The sequence below is a fragment of the Lotus japonicus genome, chromosome 4 (assembly GCF_012489685.1).
Source record: "Lotus japonicus ecotype B-129 chromosome 4, LjGifu_v1.2".
NCBI classification, from domain to species: domain Eukaryota; kingdom Viridiplantae; phylum Streptophyta; class Magnoliopsida; order Fabales; family Fabaceae; genus Lotus; species Lotus japonicus.
The window spans coordinates 83403852-83428281 of record NC_080044.1 but is presented as its reverse complement, the minus strand read 5'-3'; the positions used below and the strand labels follow the sequence as shown (position 1 = coordinate 83428281).

At 37.3% G+C, this 24430-nt stretch overlaps 2 protein-coding genes across 4 annotated transcripts; one reads left to right on the top strand and one right to left on the bottom strand.

Moving 5' to 3' along the window:
- Nucleotides 1-8024: 8024 nt before the first annotated feature.
- Nucleotides 8025-11339, top strand: LOC130710145 (WUSCHEL-related homeobox 1-like). Of its 2 annotated transcripts, none has more exons than XM_057559304.1 (4): nucleotides 8025-9167; nucleotides 9289-9600; nucleotides 9799-9881; nucleotides 10648-11339. In XM_057559304.1, the coding sequence occupies exons 1-4, from the start codon at nucleotides 8969-8971 to the stop codon at nucleotides 11152-11154; spliced, it is 1101 nt and encodes a 366-aa protein (XP_057415287.1). In that variant the 5' UTR covers nucleotides 8025-8968; the 3' UTR covers nucleotides 11155-11339. The 2 variants fall into 2 exon arrangements, with proteins under 2 accessions (XP_057415287.1, XP_057415286.1); XM_057559303.1 differs by having other exon boundaries at nucleotides 9283-9600.
- A 7572-nt stretch (nucleotides 11340-18911) lies between these two features.
- LOC130715008 (protein MAINTENANCE OF MERISTEMS-like) lies at nucleotides 18912-24324 on the bottom strand. 2 transcript variants are annotated; one of them, XM_057564995.1, is made up of 5 exons: nucleotides 22836-23399; nucleotides 21991-22733; nucleotides 20488-21458; nucleotides 19642-20402; nucleotides 18912-19550 (listed from the first exon to the last, which is right to left on the bottom strand). In XM_057564995.1, exons 3-5 carry the CDS (start codon nucleotides 21296-21298, stop codon nucleotides 19239-19241), a joined length of 1884 nt encoding a protein of 627 aa, XP_057420978.1. In that variant the 5' UTR covers nucleotides 21299-21458; nucleotides 21991-22733; nucleotides 22836-23399; the 3' UTR covers nucleotides 18912-19238. The 2 variants fall into 2 exon arrangements, with proteins under 2 accessions (XP_057420978.1, XP_057420979.1); XM_057564996.1 differs by lacking the exons at nucleotides 21991-22733; nucleotides 22836-23399 and adding an exon at nucleotides 24302-24324.
- Between the last annotated feature and the right edge of the window lie 106 nt (nucleotides 24325-24430).

Genomic DNA, 24430 nt, shown 5'->3' with positions numbered 1-24430 from the left:
AATTTTCAATGGGTAAGAGAATGCAGTATGTGAAGAATTATGGGTTCTTATGACATTGATGAGGTGGCATATAGAATTGCTCCAATTTCATGGATGACATGTCAGAAACAAATCAAGCCAAGGGATTGGTTGTAGTTCCTCTATATAATAATAGGCCCTCAAGTAATATGCGTTAATGTATTTTTATTTACAGGTTTTTTACTGAAAGTATGGATCTGGAATGATCACATCTCACGAGATCATGCATACATGGCTGGGATGGCAGGAGGCATGTCTATTTTGGTAAGTGGAAACTTAATTTAGTTGGCACCGTTTGATTAATGTATTAGTTTGAAGCTACTTTTGTGTCTGTTTTATATTTTGGTCCATGTGTGTGTTGGTTGGTTGAATTAGGCTAATCTGAAATCAAAACCTCAAAGAATCAAGGCGTCGCTAGACATACGTAACAAGAAGCTGAAAGAAGGAAATGGGCAGCAGGCAGGAGCATAGAGAGAGAGAGAGAGAGAGAGAGAGAGAGAGAGAGAGAGAGAGAGAGAAGGTTGATTGGATACAAAGAAAGCTAATAAAGTGGTTATATTATTGTCAAACAAAAGCTATACGAGATAAGATTTTAAAAATTATTCTAGAATTTTAAAATGTAAATTTAAAAAAAAATGATTGTGTATCGGTTTCATACTTTAGCCTATGTTGTCACTTATCAAGCACTCTCTTCACAACCTGATGCAGAATTGCACAAGATAGTGAGCAAAGCACTTCATTCATATAATTTTGGTCTTCTATATTGAATATTTTTCTACTTATATTCTCAAATTTTAGGGTTAGTTGATGGAGCATGAACTTTATTCATAAGAGTTCATATCCAAGTGATTTGAAATGTGGAACTATTGACATTGAACATATTGGAGTGGAACATATACACTGTCATTTCCTTTGCCTTTTCTTATTTAATCACAAGTTACCCTCACTGATGTGTGCAATATAGAAAGGTAACAATATTTGGATAAGTGAAATCTTTTACTAATATAATTTCATAAGAAACTGGCATTAGTAGCTACATACCAGTATGTGCTTGAAGAAGTAACAATATAAAAAAATGAGGCCCCCATTTGAGTTGTTGAGAAATGGAGAGAGGGTGTGATTGCTCGTGCTTACTTTGTGCTTTTCACTGTGGAATTCATATATGTAACTTTTGTACAAAGAGATGTTAATTTGTTCAGATTTCAAATGATTGATTCTGAAAATATATTTAAAAGATATTTCTTTGGAAGATATAAGATCACTTCTCTATCAGACCCTGGGAATTTGTGTTGAAGATAGTTAATTTTGGAGAGTACAATTGTTTTAGGAAACAAGGTGGTGTCTATTCAGTAGGAGCTGCTCGTGATGGTGTTTTTGGGGTTCGAAGTATTTCAGTTCCAAATTTGCTGGAAAATAGATTGATTAAAAATTCTTCCTCAAGTTGTTTAAATGAAAATGAGTTTGGGATGATTCTTTTCTATTATGATTATAATTGATGTATCAAATGATGTTTCACATTTTGTATGTTTAATATAATTTCAATATTTTTTAGAGTACAAAGACCCGGTGAAAAGGAAAATTTTAATGAAAATATTGTGATGTTAAAACTAACATGTTAAGCACATGTCATTGACTCTCGAGCTTTGCTCTTTTTTTTTTAAAGTACCTTGAAATTAGACAATTTATAAAGAGAGTGGTTTTGACACCATATCGAGCTAATTCTGATGAAGAACTTGAGCTTTTCAAATCAAATTTGTTTTTCCACTACAAGCATGCTTATGTTGCATGCTTATGCATGAATTTTGCGATTTGAGGAAACTTACTATTCGTGCTAATGTACTATAGAATATAAAGGAATTTTATTGCTTTTTATGTCAGGAAATTTCCAGATTAAATTTTGTTTTATAGGAAATCGTAATGGCATTAAAGTCTCAATCAAAAAACTAGAACAAGAGAGAAATAAAAAAAGAATCAATTAAATTGAATAATCATAACATTAATTGAAATTTAATTTTGAAAATATCAACTTAACTACTTCACCGTCATATTTGTTAAAGATTCCATTTGTAACCCCAAGATAAGGGAACACTTTAGTTAGTATTAAGAACAAATTCTATAAGGAAAAATAATAAATTTGGACTAACATGAGTTTAAGAAATTCTAAAAGTGAAACTAAAAGCACCGGTGTATCACTTTCATTAACTAAAAGTAGGAAAAGAAATTCATCAAACAATATAATGTACTCTTATTTTTGTACAAATTACATGGTTAAAAGTTCCAACGGGGAGGTACATTTTAAATGAAATCACTTTCATGATAAAACTAACATAAAAAAAAATTCTTATAGTTTATGTACATTCTTTATAATTTTTCAAATAGTTTTAAGAGTAAATATAGAATAAGTATGAACGAGCATATTAGAAAAATCGTTAATATCATTCCAATACCTTTTTCATTACTGTAAAATAATTTTAGAAGTAAATTTTACATGAAAATACTAGAAATGTAAATTTTAAGAAAATCTCACTGCTTTGAAATATAATTTTATGTAAACATAGTTTTCTTTTATTTTTGTATAAATTGCAGGATGAAAATATCTCACAGAAGAAACATTTTACATGAAAATCTATTCCTATTAAAACTATTAAAAATTATTTTTTCATAATTATGATATAATGAAAATGTAGTAGTAAAATTATATATATAAAAAGTTTAAATTACATTGTTAAAAACTTTTACGATAAGATATATTTTCATGTCAAAAATAATTTTGATATAATTTCAATGTATTTTTTTAATTTTTCAAAATATTTATGTAAATAAAACTATAGAATATCTCCAATGCATGAGTATAAAACTAGATATATATGTCACATGAGCTCATCCCAATTAGTCTTGACTCAATAATGGAATAGATTAAATGTACATATCTTGACCTTTCGCACAGAATGAAAGACCCGCGATTATTTCAAGATAGAGTAATATTAACTCCTACACTGGAGGCTGTTGAAATGATAAACACTTACATGCTTGGCTTGATAGCTGCACCAGAACATGAATATCTGAGCTCCAACTCTGCCTTGCGATCTTATGAGCGTTCTGAAATCCGAGGTGAGTGGTTTACCACATAATTTTTGAACGACACTAAAAGTTAAGGAATGTCAAACCAAAAACTATTATTAAAAGTTGGTATTCCAATCATGCTTTTGAGAAATATAGACCAAACAGCAGATTTATGCAATGGAACCAGATTAATTGTTGATGATCTTGGTGAACGTTATATTGGTGCAACTGTTATCACTGAAACCAATGCTAATGATAAAATGCACATTTCAATAATGGACTTGATTCCTTCTGATCCAAATTTCCAATTAAATTCAGAAGAAGACAGTTTTCAATTGCAATATGCTTTGCGATGATCATAAACAAAAGTCAACGACAAACACTATCTCAGGTTGGGCTCTTCTTTCTGAGGTCCGTCTTCACTCATGGTCAGTTATATGTAGCTCTCTCTAGAGTACGTTCAAGAAAAGGTCTTAAACTTTGAATACTGGATGAGTCAGGCAAACAACAGACCAGTACTATAAATGTAGTGTTTAAGGAAGTTTTTGGAAATGTTTGATGTGTACAACACAATTTCATTTATTTATTCTATTTTTCGCTTCATATATTAGTACATGATTGACTTATGTATAATTTAAAAATTACATATATATGAAAACTAATTTATGTATTACAAAATTCTAACATAAAATTTCGTGCAGCGCACGGGTTATCGTACTAGTAACTATTGATTTGTTTTAATATATATCATTCATGATTATATTAAACGGTTGTGATTTATATTCTCACGTTCTCACATAGTATCACATCACATTTCTCATGACATACGTTCCCTAATACAATGTGTATTAAAATAAATCACATTTGCCTTTAAGATCCTCACAGCCCAAAAAGTAAACACGGAGGGGAGGACCTTTGTTTTGTTTAAATCGGTTTTTAATTAATAAAATTAATAAATATTTTATTTTAATGAAAAAATAAGTGATCCCCCCGGCCAATTTCCCTCCCGACCCGCTTTACATGGTAAACAAAATGGATTCTAAATGTGTTCTGGGCTGAATTTTCAGTCTTAACCCACTAAAAAGGCGAGTCAAACGAACCAAGCTCATTTCACCACCAAATAACTCATTTTAACGGGTGAGCCACTGCCTGACCAATAAAAAAACGGGTGAGCGACTGTTAACAACTCCAACTACCTTCCTAATGGGTCGTTTATGGACCGGCCCAATTACTACAATGTTCATTGTATAAAAAAAACACAAATTTGAGTATATTTCTTTGTAGTAAGAGAATAAAACTAAATTGGGAAAAGATAATTTTTTTTAAATTCCAGTTCAGTATTAGTAGTAGTGTTTTGTATTAGTTAATTTACATTTTTCAAAAAAATAAAATAAAACATCAGTCATTTTTACATTCCTTCCTAAAATTGAAAAATTAAATGGTGTTTACTCATAACCGTTAGCTTTTTATATGACATTGATTGTTTTGATTTATTTTCATAATTGAATGTATTAAGAGAAGACTTAACAAAGAAAATTACACTCCGATAGAAGTATTGAAATCTATTAAAACTTTAGATTCTTTTCCAAATTAAATATTGCATATATAATTTTATTAACAATCCTGGTAACAATTTCTACTGTTAAAAGAAGTTTTCCAAAATTAAAATTGCTTAAATCACATCTAATGTCAATAATGTTACAAAGTAGATTAAATGAGTTAGTTATCTTATCTATCAAAAGGGAAATGTTAGAATTACTTGATTATTAAACTCTAACAAATGATTTTACAGCTCTCAAAACTAGAAGGTTAGTATAAAAAATAGATAATTTATATAATATACTAAGTCTCTTTAAATATTTTATTAAAGAAAGTCATTTTAACATTTTCGTCTTAGGCTTCAAAATGTCTATACACGACCCGACCATGATGACCAACCATTTTCCTCCCTAATCCAACATAAAAAACCAGATCAACAACCACAAACTCGCCACCTTCACATCGAGAGGATATCATCACAAGAGCTCAAAACTTTTCTAATTTGGACATGAACATAAACAACCAGATTGACTTGCCTCAAGAACCCCTCTCAGTGTAAGACTGTGATTCGGGGCGTTACACTCAGCCTCGAACCAAAGCATGCAGTCTATGCTAGCTCCGAGCCTCCTTTCATTAGATCTTGACCACACCCACCAGAAGCTATAACTCTGTCTCAAATTTTGTAATAGTAGAGTTGTCTTGAGGTTTTTGGGTTGAATTCTTTTCTTGATTCCCTTGGCCTTGAGGTTTTGGGAATTTCTAAGTTACCTTGATGTTGTTAGCTTGAAATTGAAGTTGAAACTATGAGGTGAGTGAGAAGATTAGAAGAACAAGTGTGTGAAATTAGAACTCCAGGTGCAAGATAGAGGAATAAGATTCTACTTATTTTCTCTGTTTTTTAGTTTTTTGGCTTGGCAGTGACTGGGCTTGGCTTCGAGGATGTTGGAGAAAATGAAGGAGGAGCAATGTGATGGTGATTTGCATTGGTCTTGGGCAAGGTCTTTGACGAGAATGAAGATGGTAGAAGAATTATTAAAATTAAAAAAAATCTTTAGGGTTGGTTTTAGTTTTCTTTATTTTTTGATGTGTGGTGCAATTAGCAAAGCCACATCACTAAGTAATCAAATATATTTGTTTCAAATGTATTAGAATGAATTTGGATCCTCTCCAGCTGCTGGAGGGTCCAGCAATGTCTACTTATAAAATTATTTCAAAAAGTGAGGATTGTATTCTCATATATAAGAACTATTTAAATCATATTTTAAGTTAACGTAACACTTCTGAACAAAACGATCTTAAAATTGACTATTACTCTTCAAATTTAGATAAGGTGAATAATGCTATGGATGCAAGAAATTAGAAAAATTGGAATACATATGAGAAAATAGCTTAAATCAGATTTGATCATCAATTTTCTGCAGTCGTTTTCCCTTTGGGGGAAAAGGCTGAAGCTGTCCCCTGTTGGCTCTTGTCCCTTCGATAGTGTGATTGCTTTCATCACGTTTTGTCGTTGCAAGATTGAGAGTGAGTCTTACCTTACCTTACTATACAATACTCTTACTCTTGGGAAATACACAAATCCGGTCTCCACCAAGACTAAGACCAGTGTCACCTGAATTTTTATGAAAACAATGCATCATCATGCCAATGCGTGTATATGTGGACATACAAAATTACTAGTGTATTTGTTTTGCAAACATAGCTTAACCTTTAAAACGATTCCTTCCACATCCAGCTACTTATCATAAAAATTTCAACTTGCTTTAATTTCGTAAATTAAATTCCCCAAGCTTTCTTGCTTTCATGTACTATATATGCTAAAAGTAGACATGTTTTGTCTCTCATCTTTCTTCACTGAAACCATTCTAGTGTTCTACCCTTTTCCCAATACATGTACCAAATTTTAATTAATTTGATTCTTTAACACTGCATGCAGCACAGTTTGCAGATTGGTGGAAAAACTAATCCTGCACAAACTCTGCATAATGATCAGCAGGCAACTAGCTAGGTGTGTACAGCTATACATATGAATCAATCAAGATTCACGGGTATAAACATTATATTTTGATATTGATCTTTAATCTAGAAGAAGAAAAAAAATTAATTAAATATGAAAATAGTACTGTGATTGATTCATGATAGATAGATATGTATGTTAGTTATGTGGTTTGTTTTATTATTGTTTAAACTCACTAAAGGACAACATGTCCTTGGAGAAGAAAACATTCCCATACATGCATATGCCTCCCATCTTAGCCATTGACTAATTGCAGCACAAAGGATGAGAAGGTTTCAATTACGGGGCCACTCTAGTGATGATCTCTAGCTAGCTAGTAATATTTTGGTTTTGGTTTTGAGTTGGTTTCCCTATAGCCAGAGCCAGAAATGAAGACTTTTTGTTACAGGGTCACAGTAGATAGTGGATTCATTGTTGTGTAGTTTGCATGGTACTCTCATTACACATTTTGCATGCACATCTCATCTCATAAATAACAGACATGCAAATAGTAGGGATTCAGAATTTGCAGGGAGTAGGCCCTCCACCCAACAAAAAGCTAGAAATAATTAATCAATTATAGCTTTCAAATTCTGTATCAGACTTGCACACTCGAGAATTGAGTCATTCCATCATAATGACCAAGGGGTTATACCTATGTCTATGAGACAAAAACACTGAGAAGAAGAGAGAGAGAGAGAGATACAATTACATACCAAGCCACACGCAGACAGGACAACCCTCCATGATCAATTCAATCCAATTAATGGGTCTGGACCATGCAAAGAAGATTCCAAATGGGGGTAACAGTAAATTTTCCTTTCCAATTTCCTAGCTCCTCCTTAAAGGTGCAAGTAAATTTTATCACTTCAATGTATTGTCCTGGGTGCTTTTGCTCTGATTTTCCCTAAAGTTCCTACACAACTCAATGCCAAACTTGATGATTATTCTCATAATATCATACCCTAGAAAAATACAAATCACTAATAATACATGTCAACTCTTATTTCCTTATAGATGAATTTTGTTATCAAAGGCTATTTACAGAAGTTCTACAAAATTAATTTTGACTATAATTTTTTTTATAGCAAAATTTGCAGACATGGAATAAGGATATATTTAAATACCTGTTAGCGCTAATAGTGAACATGACTATTCTAATAGATTAAGATGAATGTGCTTTCATATTAACTTAATTATTGTACAAACACACACACTAATGGGTTTGTATTGGTTATTTAGTTAAAAAAACATGTTTTTTATAGGGAAAGAATATATAAACATGGGAATGTGCACTACACACAAAGATACAATGTAATGTCAAATGTGGTGACATTGGCAATTTGGTTTAGAGGTGAAATAAAAAAAAAAGATATGAGAGAGAAAGATCCGTGCATGGAGGGAGAGGGAGTGGGACAGCATATTAGACAAAGGGAGCAGAGTGGGAGAGAGGGGCAGTTCGGATTGAGAATTAGTGTGAAAGGCACTGGACATGAAGGGAACAATAAATGTAAACAAGGGTGATGAGCCTCATGATAACCCTCATCATCGTCACGTCGTTTTTCATTCACTACTCCCAATAATCTCCCAGAATTCCACGCTTCATACCTCCTTCCTCCTCTTTGCTTTTCTTTCTTTCTTTCTTTTTTCCCTTTCTCTTCCTTCTTCACACACACAATCTCTCTCTCTCTTAGCCTCCTAGTAGTCAACCTCATCTCCTCTCCTCACTTTGTCCCATATTCAACCAACCAACACCATTCTCCCTCTTTCTCTATAGACAAATCATGTGTGTTTAGATACAAGTTGAAGTTGAGTTAATGTGAAAATACTTTCATCTCATAATATAGGAAAGTCTTATTTATATTTTGACTCGAAATAAGTGCTAACATTGGTTATCCCCATATCTTTCAATGTCTCGGACCCAAACACTTGATTCACCTCAACTAACTCACTTTGAATAATGAGCTACCTTCTTTTCTTAGCATCAATCCATGCCATATATAACCCTTGTCTACTTTTCAATTGAACTAGCTAGGGATTACCATTTTTTAGTCCATCCACCTTCACATCACACCCCTTGCAATTGCATGCCCTGCACTACACACTCATTTCTTTCCCTTTTTATTTTCTCAACTTCAGCCCCATTCTGGTAGTACTCCACCTATATTTCAATTCCCACTTTTGCTTTAATTCCATTCCCCTTCATTATTATACATGTTAATTTCATCTGATTGTTTCTTTCTGAATACCATATATAGCTACTAGCTTCATCATTCTGCGATTAATTTCTAAGGCACAGAGTCACAAAAACCCTAGCTTTTTCTCTTTGATTATAAGTACTCATCAGCAGCAATGTGGATGGTGGGTTACAATGAAAGTGGTGCTGAATTCAACATGGCTGATTATCCATTCAATGGAAGAAAACTCAGGCCTCTCATGCCAAGGCCAGTGAGTACTTCTCCAAACAACACTAATTCAACTACAAACACCAGTCCTTGCTTAAGAACCATTCATCATGGAAATGATTTCTTTTCACAATATCAGAATCTGGGTATGCTTGTTTTTTTTCTTTCTCCCACCTCTTTAATATCACCATGTTATATTTCAGTCAGTGTGCTTGTGTTATACACTGTGTTTAATATGTTAAAAAAAGATTCATCTTTTAGCATCAGTGACAGAGCAGAACAAGAGAGAGTTCAACACTCCACCCGTTGTGGTGAGCTCAAGGTGGAATCCTACACCAGAACAGCTAAGGGCACTGGAAGAATTGTACAGAAGAGGAACAAGAACACCATCTGCAGAACAAATCCAGCAAATCACAGCACAGCTTAGAAGGTTTGGGAAAATTGAAGGGAAGAACGTTTTCTATTGGTTTCAGAATCACAAAGCAAGAGAAAGGCAGAAGCGCCGCCGTCAAATGGAATCAGAAGCTGAGGGTCCGCCCCGTGACTTTGAAAGTTCTCATCATGACAAGAAAGACTTAGGTAACATAATTATCACCATAATTGTGTGTGTGTGTTGTGTGGCTTTTTTCTTTTCTTTTCTCTTCTCTTCTCTGTTGAGTTTTGTTTTTTAGAGATCTGTATTACATGCGTCTTTGCTTTTTCTTTTTTCTCATTCGGATTGTTGCATTGCTTGAGATGTAAAGTTATATTCTTTTTTGTTTTTCCTTTTGTCCACAGGCGCAAGTAGGACAGTGTTTGAAGTTGAACAGACCAAGAACAACTGGCCATCCTCCACAAACTGCACTAGTACTCTTGCAGAGGTCTATTCTATATCTTATTGCTTTGTCTTTATCCTTCCTTCCTTCTTCATGGACCAATTGTGTTATCGTGACTGAAAGCACACTCATTTCAATTCATAAGAAGAGCTATGTTCACTTTTTGCTTTGAATTGTGTCAACACCAACAAGTATCCAAACATATGCTGATTAACTAACCCTTTTGAGTTTCTCAGCTTGGGATTCACATTCACTCAATTATTAATAGCCAAAGTAAGTCTAGCTATAAGGAATAACACTAACTAGTTAAGCACTGATTATTTGCATATCATTGATGATCAAGTTGATGTTGGAAACAACATCATAGAAAGATTATGTAGGTAGCTAGGGAAAGGACCCGAACAATAGAAAGAAAGAAAAGCTTAGTTTGTTGGGAAATGAAAAGGGTGTAAAAGCTGCATTCCTTCCTTTCTGTCGGGGCTGTTGTTATGAAACTTAGCTGGGCATGGCTTGGCTTTTGGGGCTTGTGCATATTCATGTCATTTAGGTCAGTAACTAGCTTTTGGTATGGCCACTCCATTGTACTACTATTCATTCATTCTATTCTATGGAATTGAGGGTGATGGAAAAGACAAATCTCACCCTACTTTAATTTGACTTCTCAAGGCACCTTTATTTGAAAAATTAGAACTTGGAGTGCCCCATTTGAAATGTGTGCAGTCAAGTAGTATAGTACCTTTTTTTCACCTTTGGATTTTAGGTTTTTTCACCTCACTCACAACATGTTGATGAGTTTTTTTTTTCTTCTCAGGAATCTGTTTCAATTCAAAGTGCAGCAGCAAAAGCAGTGGTTGCTGCAGAGTGCAGCAGAACAGATGGATGGCTCCAATTCGATGAAGGGGAATTACAGCAGCAAAGAAGAAACTTTATGGAAAGGAATGCCACGTGGCGCATGATGCAGTTTCCTTGTCCTCCTCAACCTCCCCACTTCATTAACACACCTCCTCAATATGCCTCTACAACTAGCATGGCCACAGTAACAGCAGCTAGACTCATGGACCAAAAACTCATTAAGACTCATGCAGATCTCAGCTTCTTCATTTCACCTCACACCAGAGAAAACAACAGCATTATCCACTTAAGCAGTTTCACCACTGAGGATAATGTTGAATCTCAAACCCTTCAACTTTTCCCCTTGCGGAATGGAGATGGTAGCAGTGAAAACAGCAATCAACATCACAAAGAGACAGAGATATCGGTTTCAGCAATGAATGCACCAAGCCAGTTTTTTGAGTTTCTACCATTGAAGAAGTACTGATTAGAAAGAAAAACTTGCTCTTAGATGTTGTAGTTTTATTGGAAAATAGCAATGCTTTTATTGTTATTGATGTTATGTTTCAAGAAATTGGTGGTGTAACAGGACACTGAGTTTGAATGAGGTATTTTACTTTAAAATGCATCTGGACTATGTTGGTTGGATCATCAAGAAAGAGTATTTAAATCTCTATGTGGTTAGTGTTTATACTTCATAGGCCTTATTTAAGTAACTTGATGTTTATGTGTTGCATACATGCATGTGTTACTTCTCATATATATGAAAAAAAGAAACAGGAAAGGGAATGAGGGAAAGGGAAGGGGATTTATATAAAGAATGTATAAGGAATTTGATGTGAGACATGGTATCTGAAATGGGAATAAGATGTGACAGAGTTGGATGTTGAAGTAACTAGGAGGAAGCGTGGGTAGGAGAATTATTTTGTTCTCTTGTTTCATACATAAAAAAAATGTTGTTCATTACAATCAATGTTCTCGTGGAGTAAACTCTGCAAGTCTTATTTATGACTTTGAAGAAATCACATCAATGCACCTAAAGGGAACAGTGCAGGTGCATTTAAAGTCAATGACTTAATTGAAATTTTATTTGAATTACACAGGTAAGTTTTAAAATATGATCATGTGTTGTTGCACCATTTTTGTAACCAAATAATCCTGTTATAATCAGAGCAGGATATGAACTTATGAAGAGAAAATCCAGGTATCACCCTGGTTTGATTGAATTAAGTTGTCTATATTCAACCCCTCTATTGGTTAGCCATCTAAGCCACACATAACATTTCATCAACTTAATTAGTAGAAATGTAGAATGCATACATGGAAGAAAAACTCCCTCAACAATGGACATACTTTTTTGCATATAGTCTAAAGCAACAGCTTGAGAGATATTTAGCACAAACATCACAATATTTAAGGTCTCCTAATTGATTTGCGATGTTTTGTTTCATTGTGTGCTTTGTCATAAATTTTACAAATATTATCATGTTTTTTCATTTTATTTTCATAATTTTCTACACAAATATTTATAAATAAGAGGTAAAAAAAGTGGCATTTCCTTTTCTTTTTTTTTAATTTTGGACCCTCATCAAAACATTTTTAACTCCTTATATTTTTTTAATTAATCCAATTGAATCCTTAAATTATATTGATGTGGCATTGCCTTTTTTTTACATTCAAGACCATGAAATTCATTCATTGAAAGAAGTAGGCACATACCCAAAATAAACTCTAACCCTAGAGGGGCGTCCTCTATCCAAACAAAATCACTATCAATAGAGACTTACTTGGCTTTAGAATATGCAACCAAGAACCCTTTCCTGCGAACTATATATCCTGATTGATAGCTGCTAAATAAGAAAGTTGTGTTTTGTGAGACTTCTAAGTATGGAGGAGCGACTAGTCGTTTGTCTCAAACAACACATGGCGAAAACTCAACTCCAAAGCCAAACAAAGAGTCCACCTCAAGGGTAGAGCTTCAGCCATAGTAGCATCCATCAGGCCCAAAAGTCGTAGCAACAAGAGCATTATCCGCAGATTCCATTGTGCCAAACCCCACAATGCCAGAAGACGAGACTGAGGCGTTTGTTTGACCTTGATCACATCGATGGTAGTGGCATTGTCAAGTTTGATTATTTTCACCATGCATATTATTGGTTATTTGGTTTAATTTTTTCGATGAATAAACTTTTGAGTAAGTGACTCTGGTCACTACTACGGTCAGGAAATGCATCTGGGATCAAATTAAATGTCACTTACAATGATACTTATATTTCACCCACCAACACAACTCTCACAATGACAACAAAAATTGAACAAATAATATTGAGGGGAAGTGGTATGTCCTTACCAAGTAAGCCAAACATGTGTCGGTTACATATTAGTTTAATGTAAACAACTATTTGGGGAATATTTTGTTTTACAAAAAAGAGATTTAGTCGAGTAGTTACTTCGTAACTAATGGCACATCTTTTTTTTTTTATGGAAATGGTACTACATCTTTTTTTTTTTGAAAGGTGGTACTACATCTTGAAAATAAGAGATCAAATTATCAAAATGAAAATTTGAAAGGTACTAAAACATATTTAACTCTTAAAAATAAATAAAATAAAAATATTCTTTATGGAGCAAAATGGTAGGGTAGAAACACATTACATTACATTAGGTGTATATATGATCCTGCAGGTTTCAAAATCCTAAGATTAGGACGTGTCACTCAAGAGGCGTCAACCATCAGATCACCAAAATATTCCCGCTAGCTGCAGTACCCAATTCCATTCCATTCAAGCTATTAGCAGCCGTGACCCTGATCGATCGATAGAGAATGCAATGGGGACCATATTTAAACAACATACATATTTACATGCACGTACACAAGTTTTAATGTACTATATATATCTATATATAAGATCTGAGCCGTATTTAATTAATACGTTCATGAACCATAAATATCCCTCGGATTAAGCATTAATAATAGTAATATCCATGGTTCAAAATTAATTAAACTTTGATTAGCGAAAAATCAAGCTAAATTTGAGGAAGATTGCATCATATATATGTCTGTCAGGTATATACACCCATCGATCACTATTATAAGTAAAAGTTAGCTTTTTAGGTTCATTCAATAAATAATGTATGTAGTCATTAAAATGGTCACATACATCATTTATTGAATGAACCTACAAAACTAACTTTTGCTTATAATAGTGACCGGAGGTTGTATGTAATGTTTTGTTACTACAGTATATATTGACCAATGACCAAGAGAGATATGGATTGGGGAATGCAGATCGAGAGATAGCAGTCAGAGTGGATCAGAAAATATTAATACATCACTGATCACGGGTGGGTAAGTGGGTGCAAAATAATTTGTAAAAAAAGGGTCGTTTTTCTCTGCTACTCACCTACGTACGTACCTATTCTTAGTCCCTACTTACTTGCACCATCTACCTAGCTAGCAGCACAAACAAACATTCAAGTCCAACCCAACCAAGCATGATCCATCGCTTTAAAACCCAAACAATAATAGGGACTTGAGACAGACGATAACACGTACAATATTTTCATTTCTTTTGTTCGTTTCTCCCTCAGCATTCAAAACACCTCAACAAATCAGGTTACATTTTCAAGCTCATGTGATGCAAGTTTACATTTACATATATATAACAAAAGAATTCAGGTTAAATACTGACTTTCTTCTTTCAATGGCTTATATGCTTATTCAAGTATATGCGCAAAGCATTTTGTTTTTATTCGGATTTTAGTTTGACCTCATGTGATGCCAACTGCACACCTTCTTTAATGATCAGCATAGATATTAACAAATTTTAATTTGATAAAGTTTGAGAACGAGTCTCACCGCAATGATAATACCACTATCATGTGATTTTACGGTCACAAGTTTGAGCTTTACGGTAAGGTTTGCCATAAGGTTTCAATGTGTGGAAAAATATCATGGTTAAAATTGTGGTAAACTCCACCAAAATCCGATTTATTTGTATCCCTCCCCACCACATTTCCACAATTCAATCTCACCGTCATATGTCTGCCACGTAGCCAATCTCAGGCTAACATATATGCTGGCAGTAAGAGAGGTACGAGAGCAGAGTTGCCAAGGAACTGACTCTTACTGTTGTCGGATGCCAGACTAACAAGCTAGATGTCTATAATTTACAATAAATCTATCAGTGCCTTGTCATGTGCCTTTCCTTCTACACAACTCTATGCAAATACCATTCATTTCTAGTTACTGTATATGATTTTACTATATCATATTTAGATTCTGTTTTAATTCTATTAAAATCACCCCTTTCCTCATAAATGTTACTTCCGGATTAGCTTTACATAAAATCAACTCTTCCCCAAACATGAAAACTTAATAAATTCTTCAAACACCACGGATTGAGAAATCCAAACAAATTCTGCACTCGTTTTTTGTCCATTCTACACTTCTTTTATTGAATGCTCTAGTTTGAATTCTTTACATGGCCCACTTCGTTTTTTTTTTTGACAAATACTTTACTTCGTATATGTTTGTCTAGTTGACAAAAAAGTTTCGAAAAATGAACTTATTGTAGGAATCTCATTTTCCCCCTTTTTTTACATTTTTAAGTTCTTTAAATTAATGATAAAGAACTTCCAATCTTGTTTACATGTGAACCATTGAAGAGCTTAAAAAGCTATCAGCTGAGTTTGTAAAGCGGTACTTACTTGCAAATTAAAGAAGCCGACAAGTTTAGTGAGTCTAGAAATACTGACATTTTATGGTGGCTTATAGGGTGCAAGTGTCTCTTAAGTCTTGCACCATGCAAGAGCAAATTTGACCTGCTATAACAAGTATTAATTACCTGCTAAGAAAAAATAAAAAATATAAAAAAAAAGGTTGTATTACAAAAATATCCTCATGTTTTATCCCTTTCCTCTGTGCCCTCCACCTTCCTCTCCACTGCGCCTTCCCTTTGCCCACCTCCATCTCCAAATCATCAAAACCCCATTACCTTTTTCCTCCCTTGTTTGAAACCCAAACGAAGCTCCACCGTTATTCAATAAAATTTCACGATTTACTCCACCCTCAAAGCAACAGGTTTGAAATCAAAATGTTCAATACAATTCAACAAATATCAAAGATAAAATTTTAATTTTTGGCAAATACAAAGGTTGCAGATCTGGGTTGTTGCTGGTGGGAGTAAATTTTCAAGAAGTTCACATGCAAAAATCTATTTGCAGATGTGTTTGGTATGGGATACGCTGGTCAATGGAGCTGGGTCTAGTTTGCAGGTGGAGGCAAGACCACCACCACCGCAAATACCCAGCAGACGACACCCAGCGAAGCGAGATCGGCGCCACCAACCATCAATCGTGCCGTGTGGACCTCCGTCTCTCCCTCTTCCGTGTCACGTTCTCTCTATCCCAAGACCACTGAACCCACAAAAAATTCAAAATTTCTTGCAAATTAGAAAGAAATAGAGAAACCCATCAACAAAACATCATTTTTTCCCTCACAGATAATTGATCTGAAGTGGGTTTTTCCGTGCAGGTTTGGGAATTGAGGTGGGTGAAAAAATGATTAACATCGAATCCAAGGGAGGAATCTGAACAACGAGCCCACTTTTGACTCCTTCGGTGGAGGATGGCTGAAAGGGTGATGGAGAGGAAATGACCACCGCACCTGCGGCGGCCGCCGACGTGGTTGGTCGGAGTTGGCCGTGGTGGCGAGGTCAAAGGTTGAGGGAGAGAGGATGAGACACACAATAAGGGGCTTTAATGTCATATCAAAATTAAAATTAAGAAAATTAAAAATATATTTAACAGAATAAACTGGTTTCCAATTCCCTACTTTGACAGGTGGTGTGATGTCATTGGCCCTAACATGTGTGGCATGGGTGCAAGACACATCCACTATTGCACCTTATACTTCACCACATTTTATCACACTCTTGTCAACACGTATTGATTAAAATTGACCTGAGTTCCATTAACGAGTAATGATATATACACACCTCATTTTTTAAACACTCCATTTCCACCTCTTTTTATTTCTATCTCTCTCATCTTATCATCTATCACAGAGTAATGATATATACACACCTCATCTTTTAAACACTTCATTTCCACCTATTTTTGTTTCTACCTCTCTCCTTTTATCATCTATCACATCTCATACTTTCTCTCTCTTACTTTTTCTTTTATTTCTATCTCTCTCCTCATCCACCTCTTTCCACCTCAAAATGAGGTGTGAAGAAAACATTTTCCTCTATCACATCTCATATTTTCTCTCTCTTACTTTTTCTTTTCTTTCTATCTCTCTCACCATTCCACCTCTCCACCTCAAAAGAGAGGTGTATATTAAACATTACTTTTCCATTAACTAGTAAAACACCAAAATAGGAATGAGACTCGTTATATAATACTCACATAAATTTCAACTAATAAAAAGAGTGGAAGAAAAAGTGCCTCTGTACTCAGCGGCCAGCGCCTTGTTTTTTTTACTTTCATTTAAAAAATGTGAAATGTCCTTTGATAATTACAATAGTTAACCCTTAAAATACAAAGGCTTAATCCTCATATTAGTCCCTGTCTTTGTGTCGCCGTCTGAACCAGGTCCCTGACCGGAAAAATTTGTGGATTAAATCCCTCTCTTTAAAAAACGTTTGGAGCCAGTCCCTGCCGGAGCTTGGAGCTCCGGCGAGTGATGATGTAGTGTGCTGACTGTGTAAATGAAGCTGACATGACACCCAAAAAAATTTTTTTTAATAAAATTAATTTACACATATGATAATTAAAACAAATTCCCCCCAAAATTAACCCAAATTCCCCCAAATTAACCCAGAACCTAAATCATCTTCATCATCCATCCTTTTTCAATTATCTTCATCTTCATGAAGATCTTCAAGTTTTTGAACCTAAATCTTTCATCTTCATCTCTGATTCCAATTCCTATTTTTTAACCAACCACGATTCCAAGATTAAAATGGATGGAGATGAAGAAAATGAGAAGAAAAAAATCCCAAAAACACAAGAAAAGAACCCAGAAGGGAAAAACCCAGATTTGTTCCCTGCAAGATGTTACCATCAAGTCAACAAGCATGCACCTCAATATTTTTTTAGCAAAGTGAATCTAATCAGGAATTTGTATTTAACCTCAAAATAACACTACAACAAGGTTTTCACAATAATTTAACCTTTTCCGGCTTTCCCAGTTGAATATGGGAGTTGGGTTTGGGGCCTCCCCTATGGGGCTGCGCGTCCCACCCTTTTTTTTTAAACCCAAAAGTGCCCTACGGAAAGGTACTTTCCGTATTCAATTTAACTTAATACGGAAAGGTACTTTCCGTATTATATTTTGATGACTACGGAAAGGTATTTTCCGTATTTAACTCTGACAGGATTCCCCCTTTTTCCACCATTACTCCTCCCTCACCAACCCCTTCACCAACCCCTGACCAGCCCCCCTGAACCTCCTCAATGCCTCCAGACCACCCTCTCTCTCACCCTCTCCTACCTCACTTTCATTTCCAAGCTCTCCACCACCATCCACTCCTTCATTTCCCAAGCTCTCCACCACTATCAACAAGTGTTGTAGTAGAGGTAAGTCTATGTGTTTATTTGTTGTTATTTTGTAGGATTAAGTAGTGGAAGTAGTTAGATTAAGTAGTTTAAGTAGTTAGATTAAGTAGTTTAAGTAGTTAGAAGGATGGTTTTTTGAATTCTGAGTCGTGATATAATACGGATTGTTATCTTCCGTATTGAATATGGAAAGTAACAATCCGTATTCAGTATGGAAAGTAGCTTTCCGTATTGAGTATGAAATGTAACTTTCCGTATTCTCTTCCAGGGATGACAGATTCATTTTTCTTTGGTGAGTCACAATTGATTGAAGCTGGATTTCACAATGGTCAACCTGAAGAGGCCACTACAGAGGTGCCACCACCAGCATTTGTGCCCCCGTGTATAAGTATAGATGTCTCGCATTTATTTGCAACTGATCAGGTATTCTTTGAACATATTTTTGCATTGTTTTGAGAGTGTAATATATCAATTCTTATTATGTCTTGATCACCCTTGTAATCAATTCTTATTATTATAACAGATTTTCCCTACCCGTGATGATCTTATCAATTGGGTTCATGGAATTGCGATTGAAAATGGATATGTTACGTTGATCACAAAGTCAGATTATGGTGGGAATGGAAGCAGAAAAGCTTATGTCATGTTGGGGTGCGAGAAGCATGGTAAATATGTTCCTTATAGAGACCCTGACCTTGTTGAAGGGACGAGATCACAAAAGACAGGTTGTCCTTTTAGACTAAAAGGACGACCTAGGAAAAATGACATAGATAGAGATTGGCGGCTAAAGGTGATGGAAGGTATACACAACCATGAACCAGCTAGGTCACTACTTGGGCACAATTTTGTTGGTCGTCTAAAACCCGGAGAGAAGGAGCAAGTGGAAAAAATGACAAGGAGTTGGGTTCCACCGAGAAAGATGTTGTTGACTTTGAAGGAAAACAATCCTTCAAACTTGACTACCATATCTCAGATTTATATACAAATATACAAATATACAGTCAATCACTCGCCCCGACCCCTACCGGCCCCTCTACGACCTCTAGGTCCACGGGCTCTGCCTCCACGTGCACCCTCTGCAGGAGCACCCTCTCCACGGCCTCTGCCTCCACGCGCTCTGTCTCCACGACCTCTGCCTCCTGCAGCTCTAGCTCCTCGGACAGCAGCAAAGGCTACCCCCTGGGTACCAATGAAGGCATTGGATCTAATAAGATCCAGCGCCCTCTCAGTGAGGGATCGGGAATGCGTGCCCTCTGCAGGAGCATCTGACACCTCGAGTGACTGCTCCAACAAGTCCACGGCCCGACGCATAACAGTCTGCAAAAATAATGTAGATACATTAGATACAAATATACAAATATCATGAACAAAAAATCACAATTGAATGGAAAATAAAATTCAAACTTACCACCGCACTGAACTCCTCCCTCCTATCATCAGGGATGATGAACCGATGGGACACAGCGCTGTACCACCTCATGTAATCCTCCACAGCCTCTCCCGGATATGTAGCGGGGATCCCCTGAGGGCGAAGGTGCGGCGCAAACTCAGCAAAGGCAGCATCTGCGGTCTCAGCAAGGGACCCAGACGTCTGGATCTCAGAGGGGTGTCGAGGGACATCCTGTATGAAGCCAAACTGGCGCAGAACCCTCTCTGGTAGATGCCGTCGAACAACACGGCCAAATGGCGACCGGATGTAGCGAGAATACATGGCCCTCGGATCCCGTGGTCGATGAGCCCGATGGTCCTCAAATGGGGTCCATATAATGTCATCCACCGTCAGCTCATCGAGCATGACTCGCCTCTCATCAAGGCCTGCATGCCCGACCCGGGACATAGCCCACCGCCGCGCCCTAGGCTGGTCTTGCGAGTACTCCGGATCCGCCCTACGGATAATGACGCGGTCAGAAAGGTACTCGTAGACCCATTCTAGCAGGAGCGAGCTAAAACCTCCCATCTGGGCCGTCCCCCTCCTGGACGCTCGACTAAGCTGGTCGTATAGCGTAGCGAGCGCAATCGCGCCCCACGCGTACTCGCACACTCGACCAAGATCCTCCAACATCCCTATCCAGTAGACGGTCGTATGGTAGCCTCCGCTCTTGCTAGCAAAGAGCGTGGCGCCTAGCTGGTTCACCAGCCAAATCCGTGCAGCGTCCTCATATCGGTGCTCTACAATGAAGTGAATTAAGTTAATAGTTTATAACAATACAATAATAATAGATACAAAGACAATACAATAATAATTAAGACATACCCGCCAACGCAGCCTCATACCGGGTCTGCAAGACCCCAAAGCGAATAGTCTGGGACCTATTCGTATCAAACTCAGCCTCATAAATACCAACAGATCCTCCCATCAACTGAGCACAGAGCGCTGCACACTCGTCCCTCTCCCCCCTCCCAGGCGTATAGAACCTCGACCCCATGGGGAGATGGAGAAGAGCCGACACGTCGTCCAAGGTGATAGTCATCTCCCCGAACGACATGTGGAAGCTACTAGTCTCCTCATGCCATCGCTCCACAAGGGCCAAAATAAGGCCTGCATCTGTCACCGGGTAGCTGCAATAGGGTAGCTGATGAAGACCCGTCTGCTCAATCAACTCTCGAACCCGCCTGTGACTGTCTGAATCACCATCACAAGCAAGGTTCCAAACCTTCCCCCCAGCTGTGGCCACCTTCAACTGTCGACGGTCCACATACCGCTCGTCTGTGCGTAGGAGTGCATGCCACGCCCAGGGAGCCTTGTGATCAGCATAATGGGTGAGGAGCGATAGCTCAACAGGCCCCCCCGGAAACGGCGGCAACCTCTGGATCAGGTCCTCCTCGCCACCCTGTGCCCCCTGCTCTGGCGGCAGGACATCAGCATCAACAGTAGGCGGAGGAATACTATCCTCGTCAGATCCTCCCATGCCGGATGAGGCTTCGCCTGATGACTCCTCGCCGGAAGACTCCTCGCCTGAGGACTCCTCGCCTGATGACTCAACCATGGGAGAGGGCGGAGAATCAACTGTAGGTATCTCAACCGTGGGAGACGGCGGATAATCAACCAGAGGAACCTCAATCATGGGAGACGGCGGAGAAAAACTGGAGCTGAAGCCTCCACCGCCTGAGAGGTTGCAGCATGATCGCCGCGCCGGCTAGAAGCATGTAACCGCCGGTGTCTATCCTCAGTAGCCCCGACATCCTCACTAGAAGCATGAGACCTCTTTCTGTTCTTCATTCTCACTATATATTCAGAGCAAACATTCACTATATATACCATTTCAGCCATAGACAGAAACATGATGCAAGCAAATGGAAAATTCCTAGAATTTTATAAGTACATAGATGATAATCGGATCTTCTGTGGTTTATGCATGCTTGGATCAACTTTTATTTTCCTAATAATCAATTATGGCATCTAGAAACTACTCACAAATGCTTTGGAAACCTTCTATAATTGATTCTGAACCCAGAATCAATTATAAGTGTTGGGTTTGGTTCTGAGATGAATACGGAAAACGTTTTTCCGTATTCAATACGGAAAACCATGTTCCATACTGAATACGGAATACCATTTTCCATATTCAATACGGAAACCTGTGATCCGTATTTACCCAGAAACGCCATTAACGACAATGAGCTATCGGCCCTAAACCCAAACCACATTCAAGACATTTCAGCCAACAATACCTCTACACAAGCAACAATCGACTACCCTAGGGTTCAATGATTAACATAATTTCAAGTTAAATGGGGAAAATCCAAAAATCCTTACCTCTAGGTTTCAATTCTGAGAATGGGGTTGTGAAGAGCTTTGATGGAGATGATGGAACCTTTCAAGTACACGGTTCAAGCAAGGGGAGCGACAGAGATCGAAGGTTGAAGAGGGGAGAAGAGCTTGGCAAAATACGGAATGAAGTTTGAAATGGGTTTGAATAAACCCTTGCCGGTTTACATACTAATATAGTACGGATATAAGACTTCCGTATTGAATACGGAAATGTTTCTTCCGTATTCTATTAAAGGGGGGCGTTCCAGTAATTTCCCCACTTTAAGTGGGGCGGGGAGCCCCATAGGGGGCCCCAAACCCAACTCCCGTTGAATATTGGAGAAACTCATAATTAAGTTATAATAATCTACTGAAACTGATCAGAACAGCATCTCTGCAAAATTGGATTGGACAAACTTGTATTGTAATTGAAGGTGCCTACAATTTAGGAGGAGACAAACTCACTAGTGAAGTTTTTCTCCCCCACAAAAGGTCCAATAATCTATGTTCTTAGTGGGGATCCATTGAAAAGCTGAACAAGAAAATCAGGCCTCTTCTTGCTACGTACGAGTTTGTTGTACTACTGCATCCGTTGCACTGCGAGTTCTTGATAGAAATGAAGCAGAAACATTTGAGAATAGAACTAGATCCATGGGTCTCGGCTTCTGTACCATTGGAGAAATTTCTCTCCTTAGAAATCTGTATCTGACAATGCTTCAAGGTCCCTCACAACCAGATCTGTTATACACCTAAGGAGAGCAAATGACGAATTCCACAACAGAGACATGGCACATCAGCAAACAAACAGAGCAGCACCAGTGTAGAAAATTCAAAAAGGAAAACAACATCACCTCCCAGCCTATTACAGAGGTTCCAAAAAAAGGACTGAAACAACCACCCTAACAGGCTCTTCCTCCGCCACCTCGCTCCACCCGCCTCCGCCAAGCCCCACGCGCCCTCCTCTGACTCCCGGTGGGACACCATCCACAAGATCTGGTCGGAGTCCCCCAACTGCCGCATCGTCCTCTCCGGTTAACGATTCTCCCGCCGCCTCGGCTCTGGCGACATCAGCTCCGTCCAGAGCAAGGGACTTTGTTGGTGGTGGTGGCTGTTGGGGTGGTGAAGAAGAAGAGAGGACAGAGGAAATTGGGGAAGAAAGGTGAAATGGGTTTAGAAGATGATTTAGGTTCTGGGTTAATTTGGGGGAATTTGGGTTAATTTTGGGGGGAATTTGTTTTAATTATCATATGTGTAAATTAATTTTATTAAAAAAAAATTTTGGGTGCCATGTCAGCTTCATTTACACAGTCAGCACGCTACATCATCACTCGCCGGAGCTCCAAGCTCCGGCAGGGACTGGCTCCAAACATTTTTTAAAGAGAGGGATTAAATCCACAAATTTTTCCGGTCAGGGACCTGGTTCAGACGGCGACACAAAGACAGATACTAATATGAGGATTAAGCCAAATACAAAAGGGTAAAGTTGAAAGAAAATGAATTTCCATTATGAAAAGAATGAAACGGAAAACACTGATTAGACTGATTATAACAATTCCAATTAGTAGGTTTTATAGTTAATTAAGATAACATTGTTTAGATTACCTCGATGATTCTAAACTTTTCATAGCATTAACTGCTTGGCCTGTGGACAAGAATGAATGTGATTGTCCAAAAACCACATAGCAAAATGACCGGTATAGGCTCCAAAAAGGATGGAAAATTCAGTAATTCCGCCTTTCTTTTGCACGCTTGCGAGAATTTCCACCTTTAACTTTCCACTTTTCATTCCCGGCTGGTTGATTCTGTTCTTCAATTTCTCGAACCTTCCGCGCTCTAGAGAGAGAGAAACAAGGAATAAGTAATCCAAAAGGCGTAGGAACAAGCATGAACAAGTTTCTAGATTCAACGCCTTCTCTGTATTTCCAATTTACAGAAGTGATTTAAGACGCACTATGCACATATATAAGAACCTTCCTGTTCCCCAAGATTATTTCATATTTGGTGCAAAATATTTCATCAGAAAAGCTATTTTAGTTCATTATAAGAAGCTTATTACCAGACAACAGAACTCATCAAAGTGGGTAAGTAACCCAGCAAATCTGTTGCACCTACAGCATTCCAACTTCCGCAAAGACATCACTAAGTTCATTTTTTTCATATCATACATTGAGTAGCAGGATTTCAGCAAAATTAAAACCATAGACTTCTGGTGGCAGATTCTGAGGTTAATAAGGATAACTAACACGAGCATCTATAGAATGAATGTATTTCATGCTAATTCAAACCAGGAAAATATGTCACCTACTGCCTATCTTACCTGTAAGCTGCAAGGTTTTGATCAGAAAGCATCTCATCTGCAAGCGTTGCTTTCATCTCTCTTTTTAGTTAGTTTGCTTCCCACCTGATCATATTCACATGATCCACAAAAATTGAAGTTGTTGAACAG